The following is a 23519-nucleotide window of genomic DNA, read 5'->3' on the forward strand; positions in this document are numbered from 1 at the left end:
ATTCATAAGGTAACCCGCAAACCGGGGGGGGGGGGGGGGGGGTGGGACAACAGAAAAAAAAAAATAGGAAAACCAAGGAGGTTTGACAATCTAACACAAGATTTTGCTTTCTTTCTTTCTTCTTCTTTGTTTTTTTCTTCTGTTTCTTTTTATAGCATTGAAGATAAATGCATATTGATATGTACCCTCGTAGGAAAATATATAATGTTAGACAGATAAAATAATACAGATATGCAATTAGTGTGTATTTTACTTCTCTTTTCCTGTGTGTTTTTTAATTGTTTATGTTTAGTACCGTATGTATAGAATTGTGTGTATGTGACAAATTTTGACCTTAAAATACATTCTCATGGATTCAGAAGAAAGATTACTGTAAGATTATATAATGGAGTCTATCCTAATGGCAATCTGTCCATAAACCTGCACAGCTCTGAGCATTTACTGTAGTGTTCAGATGTTGAGTAGAAGTGCAAAAATGACTGCAGAAAGAGATAAATGCACAAGAAGTTACTCTCCGGCACACTGTTGGTCCCATCTAATTTGTATTTTGCAGACTAATGTCTATACATGTATGTAGTAGATGTGCATAATTCAACCTAGGTGAGTTTAAGTATTTAAATAAATATGATAATTCAGAGTTATATCCTTGATTTTTTTCCTATGATATCTGGCTATAAGCAGATATAAAACCTTTTTTTTTTTCAATCAAACAAGGAGGAGGAGGCTACTTAGATTAGCTTTCTTACTGGAGTTTATACCAACTGTCATACATGTTAGTGTCAATGTTAAGCTGGTCTTCCATGGGGTCCAGTTGGATGTGAGGTGGGACCACTTCACCGGGTTAAACACCCTGCTCTTTGCGATGGATGAATGAAGCGGGATCTTTTACGTTCATGAGTTGTGACTCTCTCATACACGGGACCTCCATTTTATGTCCTATCCGAAGGGTCAGAGTGTTTTGCCTCTTGTTAGAGGGGACGGTATGCTTAATACACACAATATTGCTCAGTCCAGACTCGGGTTCGAACCCGGGCCGGGCCGCGTGATCGTGAGGCAGACGCGCTACCGACTGAGCCAGCTCACCGCCCTTATTGAGAAGCATTATTCAAAATGTCATTTAGGGTACTGCTTGTAGGACCTAGTATAGTTACAATACTGATATTGTATAGGCCCTATTTTGCTACTTATCACAACGAAATATGCCATTTGGGGTATGTGATGTCCGTGGTGATTCCATGTAGGGGTGAAGATTTGTTTGTTTTGTTTTGTTTTGTTTTTTTTTTTGGAAGTGCCGTAATAGACGCCATCTAGTGTCCATATCAGACGTAAGATGCAGATGGCATATACTAGAGTACATTGTATCACAATTTTGTCTGAGAGGACCCCCCCCCCCCACATGTTTTGATTTGTTTGTTTTAGGGGATTCGTTGGTCCATATATTCATTTATGCCATTGAAATACACCTAGCTGTGTTTAATACCATACAATGTGACATCTACAGTCAGTCCGCAGCACCCGATAATTCGCTCGTATTTATTCAACTTGTATGCAAGCCCGCTCTAGGCTTGCATACGTAATGAGCTGCGTAAGGGGATTTTGTCCTTGGGCTTTCGACAACAAAAATACACCTTATGTTCACAAATTTGGTATCAAATTCAAGGAAAATATGTAAACTATCGTCACATGTGACTCAAATTATTGTAAATGAAAAATATCATAGCGTAATTTGAGCTTGAAAACTGATGAAAAAAGTAATTCGTGCAGTACACGTTCAAAACGTCAAAAAAAATACCAAATTCACCTTGCGTCTCAATGAAAATGCTTTATTTGGTAGTCCATCTCCTAATCTTTGTATCCATGTAAAAATCTTGACAATTTGTTTCTTAATCCGGTCAGGAACCAGTAAAATATACATCGATGTCAGTGCTGATCAGCTTGAAACCGTACAATCTCAAGAGTAAGCTCTCTCATTGGACAGCGCTTGCATTCAGCGCTTGCATTACGTCATTACGCTGCTATGGTATAACGGTTTCATGCCACTTGCGGTTTCTTGGCACGCGTGTAGTTCAAGCGCTGAATGCAAGCACTGTCCAATGAGAGAGCTCTTTCGCGCCACTGTACACTTTGTGTGGAGCATACTTCCGGCTTAGGAGTGAATTTTACAGACATTTCAAAACGGAAAAACTAGTATAAATCATGTTTGCGTCTCCTTGACTCCAATATATGATGAGCATCTAAGTTTCCTCTCTACGAAAAAGCCAAAATCAGAAACAACAGTTTTTTTAATCCGGTCAGGAACCAAAAAAGAACTTTAGACGACAAAATCTTCCGTGAAAAGCAGGTAAAATTTACGCGAATTCAACTGATTATATAGTCATGATAAGATCCGATATTATACGCAAATTTAGTATCAAAATAAAGATCAAAGTCTGGAGAACAATTTATCATGACTTGTAGCCATGACGAATGTATGTACAAGTCGCTACACTGTGAAAACCATAGCCCTATCAAAGTCTCGCAAAATCTCGCAACGACGAGACACCTTTCGAACGCAAAGATCGTCAACGAGAGTGCTGAATAAATCTTGCCGGATCGGCTCATTAGCATACGTGCTGCGGACTGACTGTCTATCAATCAAGTTACGGTTGTGTTCGAGGGCGGTGTATGATGAAAACAATGCAATGGGGATGGAATTCAACAATTAACTACATGTATCTTGTACAACTTTGACAAACAGCCTTCAGCGGTTTGCATCTGATAGAGTGGTCGTACTATAACGATGGAAGAGCCGATTTTATTAATTAGCATTGCAAGAGATACATCTACGAAGCGCGATCGTCTACTGTGATCATAGTTATAGCAAATAATTACATCATCACCTTCGTTTTTGTTTTCATGTTTGTTTGTTTGTTGGTTCTTTGTCAGCATGTCTGTTGTCTTCGTTATGTGTATTTCTTTTTTCTTATAGTCATGGGTATTGTGTCTACACCTTTGTCGACAAGACCCGAACTGCGTTTTCTGACGTAATAGAGAAGTATAGTCACGCATAGTCTTTTGAGGTGGATATTAAGGTCGTATGAGTTAACGACTTTTAGCGTTTAATGAGTAATCTAGCTCCCTCCCCGTGGGTAGGTAGAACTTCCTATTCTTTTTTTTTTTTCCAAAATTGTTGTATTTCGAGTCCATCATCCTCGATCGACCACAAAATTTGTGTACACATGCCATTTCTAGCATTGTATAAACATTTATAATCTATTACAAAAAATATCGGCATTTACTAATGAATAAAATGATTATAAAATAATAATGATTTATAATTTATTACCACAGAGTTTATGTTCACGTATTACGTTAAGAGAATATTATTATAATGTACGCAATGATGATAGAATTGTATTTTTACCAAAACCAAGAACAAATTGTTTAAAGCGAAGTCCGTTTTATAATGCATCTAAATTATTTAATGATACATATATATATCCCAAAATACTCGAAATATTGATAATTTAAGCTCTTTTACACAAGCAATTACAGAAAGTAAATTTCCAAAAATTAATTTTATCTTGCCACTCATTTTATTTTGTAACAAATCCTTGTGTTATTATTGTTTTCATTACGCATATCATTTTTGTCACAGTTTGATTTTGTTGTTATCGAAATGTACTCTAAGTCATTTTATACTTGTATTCATATTTGTTCCAATTTTAGTTCTGTTCACTGTATGCCATTTATGTTGTGTTTCGTCAGCTTCTTTATTATTCTTGTACCTGTTCCTCTTTGTTTTTGATTCAGTTTTGTAAAGTCTTATGCACGGCCTTGCTGAAAATCAGCTTCAGATCTGATAGCAGGCTTTTTACCGTGTTGAAATAAATAAATCAAATCAAAATCAAAATCAAAGGTACTGTGTGTCTTTCTGGCAAGTTTCTACTTCATGAAAACGATGGGATCCACAGAAAATGCTTTTACATACTCATCGCAACAATAAGCTATTGAATATGAAACCAATTGTTGATAAGGGGTCAAATAGAAAGCATATGCATACATAATTCTACATTATCAAGTCCTTGAACACTACCCCCAATCGCTCAACCTTTCCTCAAGGATAACCACGACCATCTATTAATCAAGCACATACACACAAAACATCTTCTCACCAAACACATACAACAACCATACGACAATCATGCAAAATGTTAGCTATAGATAACAAGTACAGGATCACCATTTATCATCCATTAAATAATTTATTCCATTTCCTGCTCTGCAAACCCAAACGTATCTCGGTTCATCGCTATTTTTTTCCTCTTCCGGGCTTTCCTGCATAAAATATACAATTTTGTATCAATCCTTTACACTCCCTAACAGATGGTTTAAAAGGTAGCATCTTATTAAAATGTAATACTAAAAACTAATAACACATGGTTATGATGTTTGTTTGTTCTTTTTATTATAGAGTTTCGCCTATTCTTATCGGACACGAACAATTTCCATGGGACACATCACTGTCTTGAGTAATTCTACAACAGAAATCGTGTACCACCAACATACATACAGTAATAAGACGGAAGTCAGTCATATCTTCAAACACTGCAAGACTTTTGCCGAAGATAATACGCAGCTATATACGGATGAATGTCACATCCCCGCATAACAGATCATTCAAAGTGCGTAACAACTTGGACTTTGACATTACTGAGTATTGAAATGGGAATAATGACAACTCAAAAAGAAACATTTGGGAAAATAATTAGCAAACGTAGTATCACACTGCATCTTAGGGACAAGTCCACCTTCATATACATGTGGATTGAGTGAAGGCAACAATATTAGTAGAACACATCAGTGAAAGTTTGGGGAAATCGGACAATCCGTTCAAAAGATATGAATTTTTAAAGTATCTGCGCAGTCACTGCTGGATGAGAAGACTATTACAGTGCGTGATGTCACATGCGTACAACAATATAAGGAAAATAAAAAGAGAATTTCACAAAGTTTTACTTTTTGAATAAAGTACACATTTCTTCGACTTGTTACTGACGTATGTTAAGGGTAATAATATTCCCCTGCCTTCTGAAAGAATGAAGTCGAGTGTTCTTTTGTTATGCGAGAAAAATGGAAATATGTTGATTTTTCTTATTTTTTCTTTATATCGTTGTACACATGTGACATCACAAGTTGCAGTAGTCTTCTCACCCAGCCTTGACTAAGCAGAAACTTCAAAAATTCATAACTTTTTAACAATTTGTCCGATTTTCCTCAAACTCTCACTGATGTGTTCTACTAATATTGCTGCATTCACTCAACCCACATGTCTATGAAGGTGAACTTGTCCTTTAATATAAGAAATGTAGTTACTTGCTATATAGCTGATACACACAAATAGGCAAAAAAAACAAACAAACAAACAAACAAACAAACAAACAAACAAACATCGAGATTATGATCAATATGGCAATTTTGTAAAGATGAGAGAAGTTAACTTGAGAACCGGCCTCTCAATATTAAAGGTCCTTTTGGAGCAGTGATTTGATTTTTTTTTTTCAAGATATCACATTTGATGCGTGTATGTGTAGGTCTGTTGTATCACAAAACATCCTACCATATAAAATGTTCTCAATGAAGCCTAAAATATAACGAGATATCAGTATTTTTCTCAATAAACCATAACTGTAGACAGTTTAATCTGGAAACATTTTTGTTATAATTATTGTTCACATTTTGTGTATTTAACAATACTTGATATCGATGATACGGATTCAAGTTTTTACAGTGGTTGTTTTTATCCCTAACTCACATTTTAGAATTATTTTAATGCACTAATGCTAGGTTTTTGTTTTATTTGCAAATGGTAAATTATGCCTATAATGAGCACTGTCGTCATGGCGACATTAACACAGCATATGACGTTAAAAATGTGAACAGGTGAATAAAAGTTAATTTGAGTGATAATCTCGAAGTTCAGTTCAAGTTTTCTTTGGCTTGTTTGTGATGAGCATAATAGATACGTCGAAACACTCATTTCAGCTTCAGATGAGACTATCACTGCCATGAGGCGGGAGAACTTTCACTTTTGTTCTGGCTTTTTTATTTACCGAATAGTCGTTTAACGGAAAAATCTTTATGTGAGAAGGATCACAGAATACGTAAAAATCATCCTAGCAACGATTTATACTTTGATATGCCATTATAGACTACATGATATAGAATTGTGATACATGTACCAATATGTATTACAATGTATGTACAATATACACTTACGTATGAATATGTACACACATAATGAGTGAAAGCGAGCAAGGACATATAATTTGATTTCTAATTATAGACTTATGTTTTTATCTAAAATTTGGAAGCACAAATAAGTTCAACAACATATGACTAGTATCACGTAAAAGACAATATCGCTAACTTGATATGACTATCTTGACAGCTACATTCGGTAAACAACGTGTTTACTGTAACTAAAAAATAATAAAAATAATTTTTTTTTTTAAGTAATATGGCAATGAGAATATTGGAGAATCCCTTGCATTTCATAGTTCCCCTAATCTGTTTTATCACAGGGCCTGCAGCTGTACAAGCTTGCTTTTACGCAGGCCCCATCATATTCTGGCATTATGACCATAGCTGAACTGTAATTTATACACACCTCTGTGGTTATACTGAGACAAACTGTTATACATTCCGGTGAAGTTTCATCTAATTTATGTCTTGTACAATTTTTTTTTTTTAAGATTATGGGGTCTTTCTGTCCTATTTGTGAGAAGTATGAAAATAAATTGAAATTGAAATTGAAAATAAATGAAATTTGCATTCATTAATTCACATGTTTTTTTTTTTTTTTTTTTTTTTTTTATTCAAGTTCCATATTCCACATTCCATATTCAGGCTTCATATTCCATTTGATTTCAGAGTAAAATATGTATAACACAACATTCAATTGTAGACATAATTTCACAAATGTATAAGGACATGTAATAAAATGATGTGTAAATATGAGGAACCTACTAAAAAGCAATGCTTGTAGGATGTAGGTTCCAAAGAAACAATATAAGCGTTTAGTACAACATGCTAAATTACGAAAGATGACGAAACACAAGCGAAAATCGGTATGTCGAGATGATAATAAACTCTACACAATGTACAAAATAGTTTATGATGGTCAAGGTAAAACTCAGGGATTCAATGCTCCATAAAATTGCACTATTGGTCAAAGAAATATAGTCAAATGAAGTCAAATGAAGACACCCGAGCGAGGCATCATTGAGAATAAGAACAGATATATCAAAATGGTCACAGCAAGTAACTATACATAAGATTGTAAAAAATTGGCTTTTAGATTTTGCTTAAAGGAACTTAGAGAACTTGATTGCAGCCGAACAGAATCTAACTCATTCCAGAAAGAAGGACCGGTAGAAGTAATTGTCTTAAGGGCTAGAACTGTACGAACGGGAGAAAAGTGATATGATCCACTTTGTCTTGTAGGGTAATTATGAATTTCACTGTTTTTAACAAACATTGAGGAAAATAAACTAGGAAGATCGCCAATGCTCAACTTATACATAAAAATTCCAACGTGATACAAATACAAATCAGAAACTTTTAGTAATTTACTGGAAACAAACAATTCATCTGTATGATCCAAAAAATGTGCACGATTTATAATCCGCAAGGCCTTTTTCTGAATAAAAAATAACGAATCTATTTTAGTCTTAGAGCAATTACCCCAGGCCAATATTCCGTAATTTAAGTAAGGTAATAATAGAGTTGAATAGAGGGAATGCAATATTGGCTTGGGGAAGAGGTACTTCAATTTGTGAACAACTCCAACGTTTTTACACAACAACTTACATAAATAATCAACATGAACCTTCCAAGAAAGATTACTATCAATATAAATACCTAAAAATTTTGTTGAATCTATTTGATTTAACTGCAAACCATTCACTAATACTGAACCTGGAAGAAACTTTATTGTATTACTAAAAACCATATAATTAGTCTCGTTTATATTGAGCGATAATATATTCGCCTGTATCCATTCAAATACCAGTTGCAGTTCGTTATTCACAGAATCAAGCAACACATAAGGATCTGAGTGAGAATAAAAAAGACTTGTGTCATCCGCAAACAGAAGAAAAGACAGCAGAGAGGATGAGTTGCGGAAGTCATTAATATAAAGAATAAATAAAAGAGGACCTAAGAGGGAGCCCTGTGGAACGCCACAGCAAATCGAACCTATTTCTGAGTCGTGGTTATTCACAGTAACAAACTGAGTTCTTTCGGTAAGATAACTTCTGAACCACTCCAAGGCCTTTCCACGAATGCCGTAATGATTTAATTTGTACAAAAGTATTTCGTGGTCTATTGTGTCAAAGGCCTTGGAGTAGTCCAGAAACAAGCCGACTGTATGCGACTTTGAGTCTATAGCTTTCGCAACTTTCTCTACAAATAATAATATAGCATGAGTGGTTGCATGTTTTTTCCGGAATCCGAATTGATTATCAGCTAAAATATCACATTCATTTAAGAATTTAAGTAAACGATTATAAACCACCTTCTCAAGTATTTTAGAAAAAGAAGACAGTAATGATATTGGTCGATAATTTCCCAACTCATCCTCTCTACCCTTCTTATAGATTGGTAAAACTTTGGCAATTTTCATTTGAGCGGGCACAATGCCGGTAAGTAAAGACAAATTCAAAATGTGGACTAATGGTGAAAGAATTTCATTTATAATACATTTTATGAGATGATTAGAAAATCCATCGTGACCTGCACTCTTCTTGGGGGAAAGAGAATTGATAATGTCTAAGACCTCTGCTTCAAATACAGGGAGAAAAAATAAAGACTGAGGATTGGAATTTAGTAGGTATGAGTGGAAAGGTCTGTGTGCAGACGAAATGTTGCGTGCCAAATTTGGACCAATGTTAACAAAAAAAGAATTAAATGCTTCCGCAATTTCTCCATCATCTGTTATATTATTGCCTTCATAGACAATCTTATCAATTACACTTTTATTTTCATGTTTATGAATTACATTATTAATTATACACCAAGTAGATTTTACATCTGACTTATGCTGTTCAAACAAAGAACAAAAATAATCCTTTTTCGCTTTACGTAACAGGGATGTAAGGGTATTTCGATACTTGATGTACTTTGATTTATTCAAAGCTGTGTTATGTGATTTATATCTGTAAAACAGAGTATTTTTCTTGTTTATGGATCTAAGTAAAGCTTTAGTTATCCAAGGTGATCGTGGAACTGTTTTATAATTTCCTCTTTGATTTCTCAATGGAAAATGTGAGTGAAATAAGGGTAACAAAGTGTTCATAAATCTATCATACGCATCATTCGGGTCAATGGAATCAAAAACTTCATTCCATTCCATTGAGGATAAACTATGTTTAAACAGCTGAATATTATAATCAGAAAATATTCTTGTTTGCGATGAATTATTACACATCTTTTGTTTCTGTGATTCAGGTATAACAGGATTAGTAGAAACTATAACGGGAAAATGATCTGATATGTCTGTTACAATACATTGATCACCATAAGTGTGATTGTTTGAGAATACATTATCAATCAGTGTTGCGGAAGCTCCACATAATCTTGTTGGCTTGGTGATACAAGGAGTGAAAAAGGATGATACCATGGTATTTAGAAAATCACGTGTTTGTGGCTTTTCATAATCGAGTAAGTCTAAATTAAAGTCGCCCATTATATAACTGTGTTTGTTGCGGAGATAGGGCGAATCTAAAATAAATTCAAGGATTGACATAAAATCAGAATGATTACAGTTCGGTGGCTTATAAATTTCTCCTATTAATACATTCTTACCGTCTGGCATACTTATATCAATAAAAATACTTTCAATTGAATCCGACATGTAATTCAACTGGGTTACCATTTCAAATTTTAAATCATTCTTCACATAAAATGCCACACCTCCACCCCTTTTACAAACTCTATTATTTGTGACCAGTGTATAACCGTCTAATTGTACTAGAGAAGTGAAATTTTTGGTCATCCAGGTTTCACACAACCCCAATACTGAGAGTTTTACATTCAAAGTATCAAGAAAAAAGTTTAATTGATCAATGTTTTTAATCAAACTCCTTATGTTATGGTGCAAAACTGAAAAAGTATAATACTCCGTTTTAAAAGACTTCAGCTTTGCTACATGTTGCGGTAATATATAACTAGATGTTCTTGGTTTCTGGTGAGGAAAAATATCATGGTTATCATGAATAAAATCAAAATCAGGCATATCAGCATTAAGAGTTTCGATATCTTCGATTCCATTACATACATTCGCTAACATTTTGTAACCGGCATACCTGAGAAAGATGACAAGATGATATAACATTGGTTGGAATCACCCCCAGAGTTTCTAAAGAATACAACAACATAGGACATTTCAGTTTGGTCAACCAATTCGTAACAATGTGAAATACATGTAAAGCCACACGATCTGTCGCACGGGTGACTTGGCTGCAATAAAGCCATATATAGTATCGTGCAATCGACAATACACGTACCATCAGAGGAGGTATGACATAAATACAATAAACTTTCAATGAACTGTTTGCTTGATTTCAGCAGAAATAGGCTCAGTATAAGGACTAAGAAAGCTGTAAATAAATGTGACATCATAGAGAAGGCGAGGGCAAGAGAATTAAGGAACCATCTGTCTGGTATGACCGATGGAAAGCAATGAAATTGAACTTGGGGGAAAGTGAAAAGGAGTCCCACCTCCATCCAATTCATGAATAACAGGACGACAACAAATATGTGAACGAAAAGCACCTGATTTCTTGAGAGCGGAAGATTCATGGATACATATTGTGTTTCAATGCATAATACATAACAAGATGCATGATGCGTCGCACGGGAGACTAGGGAATACCAAATCTGAAGTACAATGATCTCGACAAGACGTGATACATATAAGAAAGCATGAGAAGAATGTGGCATTTGACTTTTGGTGAACTGAATTCTCGGTTTACATAGAAACAGACTCTGTGATGTGTATGCAATGGCTATGAATAAATGGAACATTAAGATGAGGCGAAAGGCTACAGAATTATGGAACGGTAAACGCACATCTGGTGTGACTGAAATAATGACGTAAAAAGAACTACAGGACTAGAGTTGGGCTGGAATGGAATCCCACCACCACCAAGTTCATTAACATGGCACCAAACAACATGCCAGAGAAATGCACTAGATTCGCTTGTTCTATATAATGCGTATAGGCGTGTTCTCATATGAAGAAAAAAAAAATTGTCGTAATGAGTTTTATATAGAAATTCGGGAGGATTTATCCGAATAAAAACACATCATTCAAACAAGAAATTTCTCTCATAAAGTGCCTATTAGATGCCGGCAGAGAGAGAGAGAGGAAAAAAAGAATGATATCACAAAACAACCAAAATTAATGAGCAAACAGGTTTATGTTATATAAGGCAGCATTACACAATGATCAGGAGAGTTAATCTCTGTATGTTTCCCATTTCCTCGTACCTTTCTCCTTGCAAAACAAGACTACGTCGGTGCCGACGACGGCTATCTTCGTTGACAGGTTTTTATCCTTGCGAAGTTTGAACGCAGTGTTGGCGAGCTTGCTCCGTTTGGCTTTTAGGGCTGGGGGGAGGTCAGATCGGACAGTGATCCTCTTTCCGGTGCTAGGCGCGTTTACACCCGCCTTTACATGTTTCATGTAAATGCTAAGTATACATAGGTATACTAATTTGAGCTCCAATGTGGGAACACATTTCTGAAAGCCATTATGGAGACACTTTGCTCATTTTATGAGCTTCCACATGTGGGGACTATTATTTTCATGATGGTATTCTTTTGTCGGATGAGCTTCCGTGTGGACATATTTTTCATTGGTCTCTCTCAGTGTCTCTATTATGGAGACCATGCATGGATGCATTATGTACTGGTATAGGGATGAATAATGACATTGTTTGACTTGTTAATGATATTGTGTGATCTGATGGTCAGCTGCCACTGACTGGGAAATTTTATTTCCAGTAATACCCAATTCCCTGTTTTGTTTTGTTTTGTTTTGTTTTGTTTTGTTTTGTTTTCTGCCATTAAAACAAATACAACTGAATTTGAGCAACTTTGTCGCATGACAAGCAATACAATATCGGTAAGGCCCGTAACATTCAGTCGTTCATCCAATAACAAAATAGATGGCGTAAATTTACATTACAAAAGGAACACATAACACGGATAAACAACAATTGCTACCTTGACTCGCTATAGTTGTGCTGCAAAATACACAGTTACTTGAAAATTGATGGTGTTTCGTCTGGCGTTTTTGTTTTGGGGTGTTTTTTTTTTTTCTTCTTTTTTTTTTGGGGGGGGGGGAGAGACGACCTTAGGATTTTGGAGAATCATCACGAGGATGTGCACACGTGAGCATACTCTCATAGTTGTGGCCACATACAACTCAGACGGTCTAAAGGGTTTTTATGTCATTTTGGGCTTGTTCCAATGAATACAGTATCTTTAAAAGGATCAAAATCATGCCGAAACATAATTACTGCGGATTACTTTTAATTTACTATGGTTATTTTGTTCATAGTTCATAGTTCATTTTTGGAAAGGAAATCGTAACTCTGTTTGTACAAGTGAATTGCTACTGTTAACTATACTCTTCAATGTATTTAAAATGTTTTGACTCTGATGCCCAAGAATGGGAATCGTTGAGTACGATAGGAAACTTTCAAACTTTAAAATTTTCAAATTTCCAGGAGGATTTGAGGATATCATAATCACGAGTCCTTGGAATATAGTAAGCCTATAGGTGCCTGGAAAAACCAGGCAGATAAAGTTGTGCGGGACTTAAAGAGACCGCTCAATAATGCATGAATGGTACCAAACCCGCCAGACAGCGCAAGGGGTGTGTAAGACCAAGGCGGTATTTCCTTTGTTAGGCCCCACTCACATAATGCTCTGCGTCCGGCGTTACGTCCAAAAAAAGTCATTTTTTCTGCGGACTCCCGCGGATCCTTTGCCGTCACCAGAAAATTTGTACAAAACATACGGGGAAAAATGCGGGCGATACGGACAGATACGACCAGATGCGAATACTTGCGTCCACTTGCGGATATTCTTACGAATTGGCACATAATAGTTCTGAACACTTGCGGAGAGTTGCGGATATTTTCGGATAGTTACGGATAGTTACAGATTGTTATAAATAATTATGAACAATATGGTTTTCTCTGACGATCCCTGCTAAGTCAGTGTATTATGACAGCAAGGTTATCACATATTGGGCTGTCTTATATTATACACTGTGGAAAACTGAAATTGAATTACGTACAAGTTGTGAAAAAAAATCGTATTCCTTTAATTTGCTTTACAGTAATAAAAGATATGTGAAATTTTGAACTTGAAGATTGAATTTTATTTGTGCAACTCAAATATGAATAAACATCATAAATGTAAAGAATACATAACATAATTATACCACAAATAGAATACAGTAAAGATCGATAAGTTAAACATTAGAGTAAGAAAATATTACTTGCAGTCATGGAATAGACAAACTGTGGTTACGCTGTCGTTGTGCAGCGATATTCATGACTTACTGGGTTATGCTAAGGAGATTTTTATAATAAAGCAATGCTTAATAAATTTCCAGAAAAGAAAGAAATTAGGACTTTCAAACACCCCTCCCACACCCAAATACAATATATATATATATATATATATATATATATTATATATATGCAATACATATTCAATGGAGCGTAAAGTGGGTAAGATTATAGAGAAATACTAAATTCGTTCTCATTTTATATAGTTTTTCGCTGTCCCACACCTTCCCCGGCAAGAAAAGTGAATAAAATGTTGTCACCCCATCCCCTACTCAAAATATTGCCTTTTTCGAAAAATATACATTCAAAGAGTGCAAGAAAAAAAGTTCAGCACCAAGGGTCAACCGATGTCATGTGTATATGGGTGCCACCTAAAATGACCATTTGTGGGAGAAATTTCAAAATTAATTTTGACCATGCGGTTCTGCCTCTCCACCACTCCGACTATCCTTCCTTACTATGCATAATTTACATATGTTTCTTAGCATTTCATGACAAATGCGATGACGATCGCGATCAAAGCTGCAAACATTAACCATTTGAGGTAGAACGAACTCTGGGAGGATTTTAATGTCGTCACAGCGTCAGGACGCACTGTCGACAGGGTCAAAGAGTGGTAGCTGTCATTTTCCAGTCGCAGAAGCTCTTCCCTAGCCTTGGGTGTGGCCCCGGGACCTACCAGTCGGTAGCTTGGGGGATAGACCCAGCCGATGTAGTAGTGGTAGGCGAGTTTAGGATCCGTCAACAAGAGTTTGAGCAGGCTGGGACGAGTTCCAATCATCCCGGCGATTTCGTCCATGTACTTAGGTGGATCGGGCTTGGAGGAGGAAGAAAGACGGAACAAAAATGACGACAAAGTGGTAAAAATATTATGTTGCAAACCGTGATTGACCCTTTTACACTACCATCATAACAGAATTCAAGCATACCTTCCTTTAAAAAAATAAAGAATAAAAGATACTGTAATGAACGCAAAAAGAATCATAATTAAGTATAAGAAAGAAAGATTGAAACATAGAAAACTAATACAAGTGGTGTTGAAGCTTTTTCTTTTTAAGATGGCAAACTCAGTTGACTCTGATCAGAAATTGACTTCAAGTGTTCAAGCGGTGGGGTGACGAAAATTTGCTCTCGAATATTCATTATGTCGAAATGTTAGTACGATAGGAACGTTTTACCACTGGATGCGCAAGGGTCTAATCCTTGCTGATTTCAAGTGATATAAAAGGGCTCTCCTCGCAAAATCGCGAGGATTATGACAGCGTTCATTCAGGGAGGTGAGAGCTGGTTCATTCAAGCGCATGACACAATGTGCAGGGTTGATATCGTTTATTGACTACTACCAGTCACCTGCATGGGGCGAACCACAAGGGGTCGTCAGCATCATTCGCCCGTTTTCTTGTGTGGGTAGGTAAAGGGACAACTTCATCGGGTTATAGCACCCTGCTCTTTGCGATGCATTAATGCAGTGGGAACTTTAACGTGCGTGAGTCGTGGCCAACTAACACGCGGGACCTCCATAGAATGTCCTATCCGACGGACAGTTTTTTTTTTTTTTTTTTTGCCTGAGGGGACTTAGTTCTTTTCACAATGTCATTGCTCAGTGAGACCCTGGAATCGAACCTGATACCCCTGGATCTGGAAGCAGATACGCTACCGACTGAGCCATATTATCGCCCTATTATGACAGCAAAACGACATACAATTAGATAGGAACTTCGCGACTGCGCGATAACCCTTCACAAAGTTTGTTTGTTTGTTTGTTTATTTTCCATCTGAGAAGATGGCTGGATAGCCCATATTCAGCTATACGTTAAGCTGGTCTTCCGTGGGGTCCAGTTGAATGTGAGGTGGGACCACTTCACCGGGTTAAACACCTTTCTCTTTGCGATGAATAAATGAAGCGGGATCTTTTACGTGCATGAGTTGTTACTCTCTCATACACGGGATCTCCGTTTTATGCTATCCGAGGGACAGAGTGTTTTGCCTCTTGATAGAGGGGACGGTATGGTTACACACAACATTGCTCAGTCCAGATTCGGGTTCGAACCCGGGCTGCGTGATCGTAAGGTAGACGCGCTACCGACTGAGCCAACTCACCGCCCTAACAAAGTATTTTTTTCTAAAGATAATCATCTTGACAGCCAGAAGAAAGAGACCCAAGATCTAACGAAAAAAAAGTAGAATATGATGGACTTAGGCTTCACCAAGAAAAAAAAAACAACACGCCTCCAATCGTAAAAGCAATTAGAAGCAATATCTTGACATCCAAACTCAACTGGATTTGTTCGCTCTTCAGGTAGGGGTTATGACCCATGGCTGGTTCCTCTGCCCGGTCATTTGTAGGGATGGCTGGGGGGGGGGGGGGAGGGGGACGTCGGACACCCCTCCCCCCTAAAAACGCACACACCAACACACACACACACACTCACTCGCACCGTCTGCAGTAATGAAGGACCAGTGACAACGAAAGCAGCTACCCAAGTACCATGGGCAGAGCCAAGACTATAAGAGGGGAAATAGACCTTGCGACTATTTCTCAACAGGTATCGGTGACAAAGGTCGCTTTAGGTTCAGCACAGACTGTTGTCGGAGGTCGTTTCCTGCTTAAGAAAAATATTCCAGTGATTTTTTGCCCAAAGACCATGATGAAACCAAGTGCAGCGAGGACTGATGAGTGATATCTTGACGACCCACTGCTACAGGCCTATAGCTGGAAGCCAAAAAAGTAGACACTCTCAAAGTTCTGCACGCTACTATTGATCTCTTGTCCAGTACATATGGTTTATCATTCATTCTGGATAACAGAAAAAATGGCGCTATCATTGTTTTTTTTTATTTGTTTGATGGGGGGGGGGGCTCCATTTAACAGATCAGAATTTCGACTCACACCGCTAAAAAGGAAAATTGATGACATGGACGCATGGAGGTCCATAATCTGTCAAGCCTTGTATCCGCGACATCAGCTAAAGTTAAAGGGAAGGTGGTATCTGCAGCACCAACATCTCAGTAGGGTCTTTTGCAATACAGGCATTGTATAAGGGGGGAGGGGTTCCTCAGAACACACAAAGGACATGATCGATTACATGAGCCTACCTGATGATAGTGGCAAGGGTTGGGGCTCACAAACTTCCACTCCAGAACGGCAGAGAAGGCGGGATGGTCAAAAAATTTATCATCAAGAGAAGCTAAAAATGAAATAAATTATCTGGAGATGCTAGACGGAGGTCGGGGACTCATAAGCTTCTGTTAGGACCCAGACTAAGCAAATTTCTCAGCTTTCCCAAACTATCTCTCTAATGCCAGGTCCAGGATCCTAGGAAGTAGAGATGCATTCACTTTGATTAGGGCCCTTGAAGTTCTACGCCTTTCCACCTTCTGTCGGAAGAGAAATGCGCTGTGTCAACACACCCTTGGATATATGTCGATACTTTGAGGGCATTATCAACTTCAGATCATCCAATCCACAATACAGTTTCATATAGGTTACAGGGAAAACGTTGACTATTTTCAATGTGTAACCACAGTTCACAAAATGTTATATTGGCAATTGACACACAAATTTTGTTTTTTATTCGCTCTAACCTCTGGTCAGTGAGTGCAAAGATTTTCTTACTTAGCCCTCGGTAAAATGAGAGTATCTAAAACTTATGCGAAAACGATCGCAGTTGCCGATTTGCTAAAACACAGTTTATCTGGGAATACTGGTGTTGAATTAACACTGACAGCCTTTCCCTGACGACAAACCTGTAAACCTACTCTGAAGAAGAGTGAGAAAAGACTACATTATTTGTCACTTATAAGAAGCTCATAGGAGGACATCAACACACACCATCGCTCTATGGCTTAAAGCAGTGTTGAAAGCTACTGGTATATCAACACTGACCTTTAAAAAAGCGCATTCTACGAGGTTAAAGCATCCAGCACAACCTACCTGCCTCCTCCTCCCCCCTTCTCATAAAAGTTTTAAATAGGTCATTGCTCGGCGAGTTACTGTATCTCAATGTAGTCACCAACATGACTAACTTTCATGGAGATAACACGAGTTTTCATAATACAAAATTTCTCTCATCTTCCATAATGACAAATTTTACGTCGAATGATCTTTTTTTTAATTTAGATTTTTATAAAGATGGTGCAGTTGTGCTCTGTGAAGGTGTAGCTGATGGCTATAAGATGCGCCCGGAAGAGTCATGCTATAATGATGACTTCAATTTTGATTACCTAGGAGACATTCTACTTTGAGGAGAGAAAAGACAAAATGAAGGGAAAAAGCTTACCACGAAGCAGTTCCGCGGGCCGAAAGCAGTTACGATGCTTTCTCTTACGCAGTCAATCTCCCTCTTCATGGATTTCATGTCCGGCAAACGGGCCTGCTTCTTGAGCACGCTCACTGCGAGTCTCGCCTGCATCTCGCTCATGATGTTCTGCCCCATGGTGTCGGGGACGGCCATACCAGTGAATTGCAGTGTGCAGGGCGACAGTTCTATCGGAACGACGTGCTTGAATAGGGTAAGCGGTCCCACGTCTGCTGAAAGACCTTTATAGAAGGGTAATGACAAAACAAACTTTGGTGTTGTTGTTTTTTTCTAACCATGAACGTTAGTTCGTCAACGCTAGTACTATGAGAAAATGTTAGCATAATCATGATGATATGGAGAATATGCGGTATTATGGGAAAATATATTTGTTTGATCTAGCTTTCTCCCCCCCCCCCCCCAAAAAAAAAAAAATAAGATGAAATTTGAAAAAACATGAATGCTACAATCACATCCTCCAAAATCGGCCAGTTTGGCCACCGGGCGTCAAATTTTTAGCCAGTTTCGGCCAGGTACCGACCGGCAACCGATCGAGCACCACTGATTTTTAGACATCACCCGGAGTGAAAATTTTTGTGACAACCGCCCTGCCCGAATTCACAAAGGTGGATTAATCTGAAATACGCGTGTAAAAGCGTACTTTTGACATGGGCGTATCAAAACTGGACGCAGAAAAAAAAAAATGAATAAACCATGATCTAATTTCTAAGCCACCTTCGTGAATTCAGGCCATAATGTTTGCTTCTCTCCACTTACCTGGGATGAGGTCAAAGCGGAGAAAGGGATACTTCACATCGTAGCCGGTGGCGAAAATGATGACGTCAATGTCTTCTACTGCCGAACCATCGTTTAGGATGACCGTTGATCCTTCCACTCTTTGAATGCCGCTCCTCACTCTGACGTCGCCGTTCATGATTTTGTCGCTTAAGCCGGCGTTGATCATCGGCAGCTTCAACGCAGCTGGGTTGGGGCACTGGAGGCCCAGTGCCATGTGGTCGGTGGCTTCTTCCAGAACTGACTGCATCCTCTTGGCTCTGTAGCTATCGGGAAGGAGTTCGTGCCATCTTCGGTTGAGTTGGTAATTCCACGGTCGCCTTCGAATGGTCAAGGGCCATAACCAGGCCCCCCGTCGCATGCTGAGGTAAACCTGGAAGGCAATGCATACAAGACATGCAAAATATATACATGTGTGTGTTTGTGTGTGTGTGTGTGTGTGTGTGCGTGTATGTCTGTGTGACTGTGTGTATGTTTGTGGTTGTAATACGAAGGTGCTCGTCCCTTTCTCTTATTGGTTTTTGGTAGTTTTTTTTTTTTTTCAAGTTTGTTAGCCTATGGGGGAACTTGTTGCTCTTGCACCATGGGAATCCTGATGACCTCTCAATAACTATTGACATGGTATGTACGGTTTCTGTTTTCAAGCATTTTACAACATCGTCAAAAATATAATGTGACTGAAAAAAACAACATTCATATCATCTTACCTGAGAGGCATAAGGACTCACGACGGTTGCAAGATCCGCGGCAGAAATACTTCCGCCTGAAAGAAATGAAAGAAATGAAAGCGATAACTGTGACGATCCTAAGGTCACAAAACATGTTATCCAAAGCGGCATCAAAAGCGAATTTTTAAAATGCTTTTTGATACTTACACATTTAGCGATGTTTAGGAAAGAACAGCTTTTCACCAAGCAATGTTTAATGTTATTAATACACCAGCTTAAACCAAGACATTAAACAAAATCATTGGTAGTAGTAAGATTTTTTTTTTTTTGGGGGGGGGGGGTGGGGGGTTCATTTTATTTCTAGCCAAGATTTCATCCTTTTTAATTCGAAGCCAAATATGACTTGTGTGTGTGAGTGGGGGGGGGGGGGGGGGAGTGGGAACTACAGGGCCACAACATCAAATTGTTGTTTGCTCATATCTTTTACTTATTTCAGCGTGACTTGAATTCTATGAATTGTGTTTCTACATGGCTAATCATACTAATGATTATAGAATTATTTGACAAGGACGTCACTAACTGTAGAATTAAAACAAACAGACAAAAATTATTGTCTCAAGAGGCAGACCTACTAGGCAAAGGAATCACTGCGTGGAAGAATGATATCGTCTGGGTTCTCCGGAGTCCAACGCAAGGACCATTATTGAAATTTGCTTATAATTTATCCCTTCTTTTCTCTTGTTTGTACGTTGATAATAGCTAGCTTAATTGGTTTCTATTTCCACGACTCAGTGATCCAGTCTTCGGGATCATTGACCAGTGGTTACGTATTCACTCCAATCAGTGTTGCAAATAATTGTGAATTTTGATGAGAATGCAAATAATTGTGATTTATATATATATATATATATATATATATATATATACTGTAGCATAGGCGTAGCCAGGATTTTTTAGAGGGGGGTGTTTAACCCTATTAAGCCCAAGCTATTTTGACCCCTCGCAGGCCCGCAGGGGGGGGGGGCACATTGTGCCCCCGTGCCCCCCCCCCCCCCGCCCCCGTGCCCCCCCCCCCTTTATAACTTTTTTATTATTTGATGTATCATTGTCATATTTGGCACATGGGTAGAGTAACTCATACTCTACACGACTGTACATTTGAATTTTCTCAAGGTCACCCATGGAGGGCGCTAGTTTCCAAAATATAAAGAAATACATAAGAAATGTGCTAAAAACATGATTTTTCTGCATAATTTCTTTATCCCCATTATATATGTCTTATCATAGACCAATCATTTTCATATTTGTCACAAGTGATAAACAAGTGGAGTCTTATTATTTGTTATGGTTGAAATTTCGCAAGGTCACCACATGGGGGCGCTATTCGTGTCAACATAATAATACATTATGAGACCTGAGATGAAATGTTTGGGATGGGTACATGTACAGTTATGACATTTCATGTTTGTATAATAGTGGAATTTCAAGATTACAAATTGAAAATATGAAGAACTAATGATGTTAGAGGCATAGCTTGGGTGAGGGAATCAAAATATCACAAAATAGAAGGGCAATCTTTAGAAAGTATTATTGTTTTCAATTATCTCTATTATATCTATTGTTTTATGCCTTTGTCACATAAAAACACAGGAAATAATAAGAAAAACTTTCCAGGACCATAATTACTTCAAATTTTACTCGTTCAACAAATTTCAGCCAAGATGCAAAATCTGACTGACATGGTTGTCAGTTTATGGTTGGGGGGGGGGGGCATAGTGTGCCCCCCCCCCCCCCCCCTGGCACCGGGCGTCTTTTATATTTTTTCGTAATAAGACGCACGGTGTCAATTCGTTGTGCGCTCGATGGCTGTAGAGAGCACGCGCATCATCCATTTACGGGGAGTGAATCCGTGGCCCAAACACAGCCCAGACGCAGCAGAAGTTTCTCATGCAGTAGCCTAAAATTGCTACGTCGTGTCTGTGGGCTCCCAAATCCGTATGCTTTTGCCAACGTACGTTGAACAAGAATGTGTGTGTGTCAACGGCGTAAATCCGTGCTGAGGAGTGTGTGTGTGTGTGTGTGGGGGGGGGGTGATCGGCGATAGTCACCATCACCACGATTACAAGCCCATAACCGGACGGGTGCAGCCAGTGACGTACCGTGGCGGGTTGGTCAAGACAGGGGGAGGCACCTCGTGGAAAAGTGATTTTGAGGGTGTGTATGCATGCTTTTGCGTGCGTGCGTGTGTATGTGTGTGTGCGCGTATGTGCGTGTGCTGTCAGTCTGGAAACTGTAATGGGGACTGCAATACATAACGGAATATGATACATTCCACTGCGCAGTCATTTTTTTTTCCCTTATGGATTATGGAATGACGGTGTGAAACGACAAATTACTGGCAGCAACATCAGGAAAATTACATAACAATTGAAATGAATGCGAGCGAGCGGAGCGAGCGAGGTTGAAAATTTTGACATTTTACAGTCCCCAAACTGCCGTTTGTAGCTATATTTTTTCGCTTTGGAAATTAAGTGGGCGCACCGGACGCAACTGCTGGCAATTACTGGCAACGACATCAGGAGAATGACATAACGAGTATAATATGCGAGCGAGCGAAGCGAGCGATCTTGAAAATTTTGACATTTTACAGTCCCCAAACTGCCGGTTGTAGCGATATTTTTGTCGCTTTGGAAATTAAGGGGGCGCACCGGGCGCAACTGCTGGCAATTACTGGCAGCGACATCAGGAGAATGACATAACGATTATATGCGAGCGAGCGAAGCGAGCGAGCTTGAAAATTTCAACATTTTACAGTCCCAAAACTGCCGGTTGTAGCTATATTTTTTCGCTTTGGAAATTAAGGGGGCGCAACGGGCGCAACTGCTGGTAATTACTGAGCTTTACTGGCAGCAACATCGGGAGAATGGCATCACAATTAATGCGAGCGAGCGGAGCGAGCGAGCATGAAAAATTTGACATTTTACTGTCCCAAAACTGCCGTTTGTGTAGCTATATTTTTTCGCTCTGGAAATTAGGGGGCGCTCCGGACGCAACTGCTGGCAATTACTGCCAGCGACATCAGGAGAATGACATAACGATTATTATGCGAGCGAGCGAAGCGAGCGATCTTGAAAATTTTGACGTTTTACATGCAGTCCCAAAACTGCCGGTTGTAGCTATATTTTTTCGCTTTGGAAATTAAGGGGGGGGGGGCACCGGGTGCAACTGCTGGCAATTACTGGCAGCAACATGAGGAGAATAACATAAAGATTATAATATGCGAGCGAGCGCAGCTAGTGAGCCTGCAAATTTTGACATTTTACAGTCCCAAAACTGCCGTTTGTGTAGCTGTATTTTTTCACTTTGGAAATTAAGGGGAGGAGGGCGCACCGGGCGCAACTGCTGGCAATTACTGGTACCAACATCAGCAGAATGGCATAGCGATTAAATGCGAGTGAGCTTGAAAATTTTGATATTTTGCAGTCCCAAAACTGCCGTTTGTAGCTATACTTTTTTGGCTTTGGAAATTAAGGGGGATGCAACGGGCGCAACTGCTGTCAATAACTGGCAGTGACATCAGGAGAATAGCATAACAACTAAATGTGAGCGAGTGGAGCGAGTGAGCTTGAAAATTTTGACATTTTTCAGTCTCAAAACTGCCGTTTGTAGCTATACTTTATAATAAGGGGGCGCACCGGGCGCAACTACTGACAATTTACTGGCAGCAACATCAGGAGAATGGCATAGCGATTAAATGCGATCGAGCGGACCGAGTGAGCTTGAAAATTTTGACATTAATTTTTTGCACTCCAAAAACTGCCTTTTGTAGCTATATTTTTACGCTTTGGAAATTGAGAGGGTAGTCAATGGTGTCGGTTTATGTTCATGATTTGGGGAGGTATGACCAGCGAGGGGACGTCAAAGTGACCAAATGGGGGAAGGATATCCAAAACCTGCACTTTTGAACATCCTCTAATATTATTGTTTGTGTTTGTGTGTGTGTGTGTTTTATATACATGAAAAAGTTAGGAAATAGCCCAGGTCAAGTCTTATTATTGGCAATGCAAGGCATTTTGATATAGACTAGTATGTAAAGCAACACTGCAAAATCATTAATGATCTAGCTTTGA

At 38.6% G+C, this 23519-nt stretch overlaps 1 protein-coding gene across 1 annotated transcript in view; it reads right to left on the reverse strand.

Annotated features, from left to right (window-relative positions):
• Window positions 1–13783: 13783 nt before the first annotated feature.
• The window catches only part of LOC140243446 (flavin-containing monooxygenase 5-like), a 42223-nt gene continuing 32487 nt past the window's right edge, over window positions 13784–23519 (reverse strand). Inside the window, exons 4-7 of the mRNA XM_072323123.1 lie at window positions 19429–19484; window positions 18704–19094; window positions 17909–18168; window positions 13784–14445 (exon numbers count right to left, since the gene is read on the reverse strand). Coding sequence (XP_072179224.1) covers window positions 14110–14445; window positions 17909–18168; window positions 18704–19094; window positions 19429–19484 — 1043 coding nt within the window. The 3' untranslated portion in view covers window positions 13784–14109. The remainder of the gene's footprint in view (window positions 14446–17908; window positions 18169–18703; window positions 19095–19428; window positions 19485–23519) is intronic.

This window comes from Diadema setosum, chromosome 20 (genome assembly GCF_964275005.1).
Source record: "Diadema setosum chromosome 20, eeDiaSeto1, whole genome shotgun sequence".
In the NCBI taxonomy this organism is placed as follows: domain Eukaryota; kingdom Metazoa; phylum Echinodermata; class Echinoidea; order Diadematoida; family Diadematidae; genus Diadema; species Diadema setosum.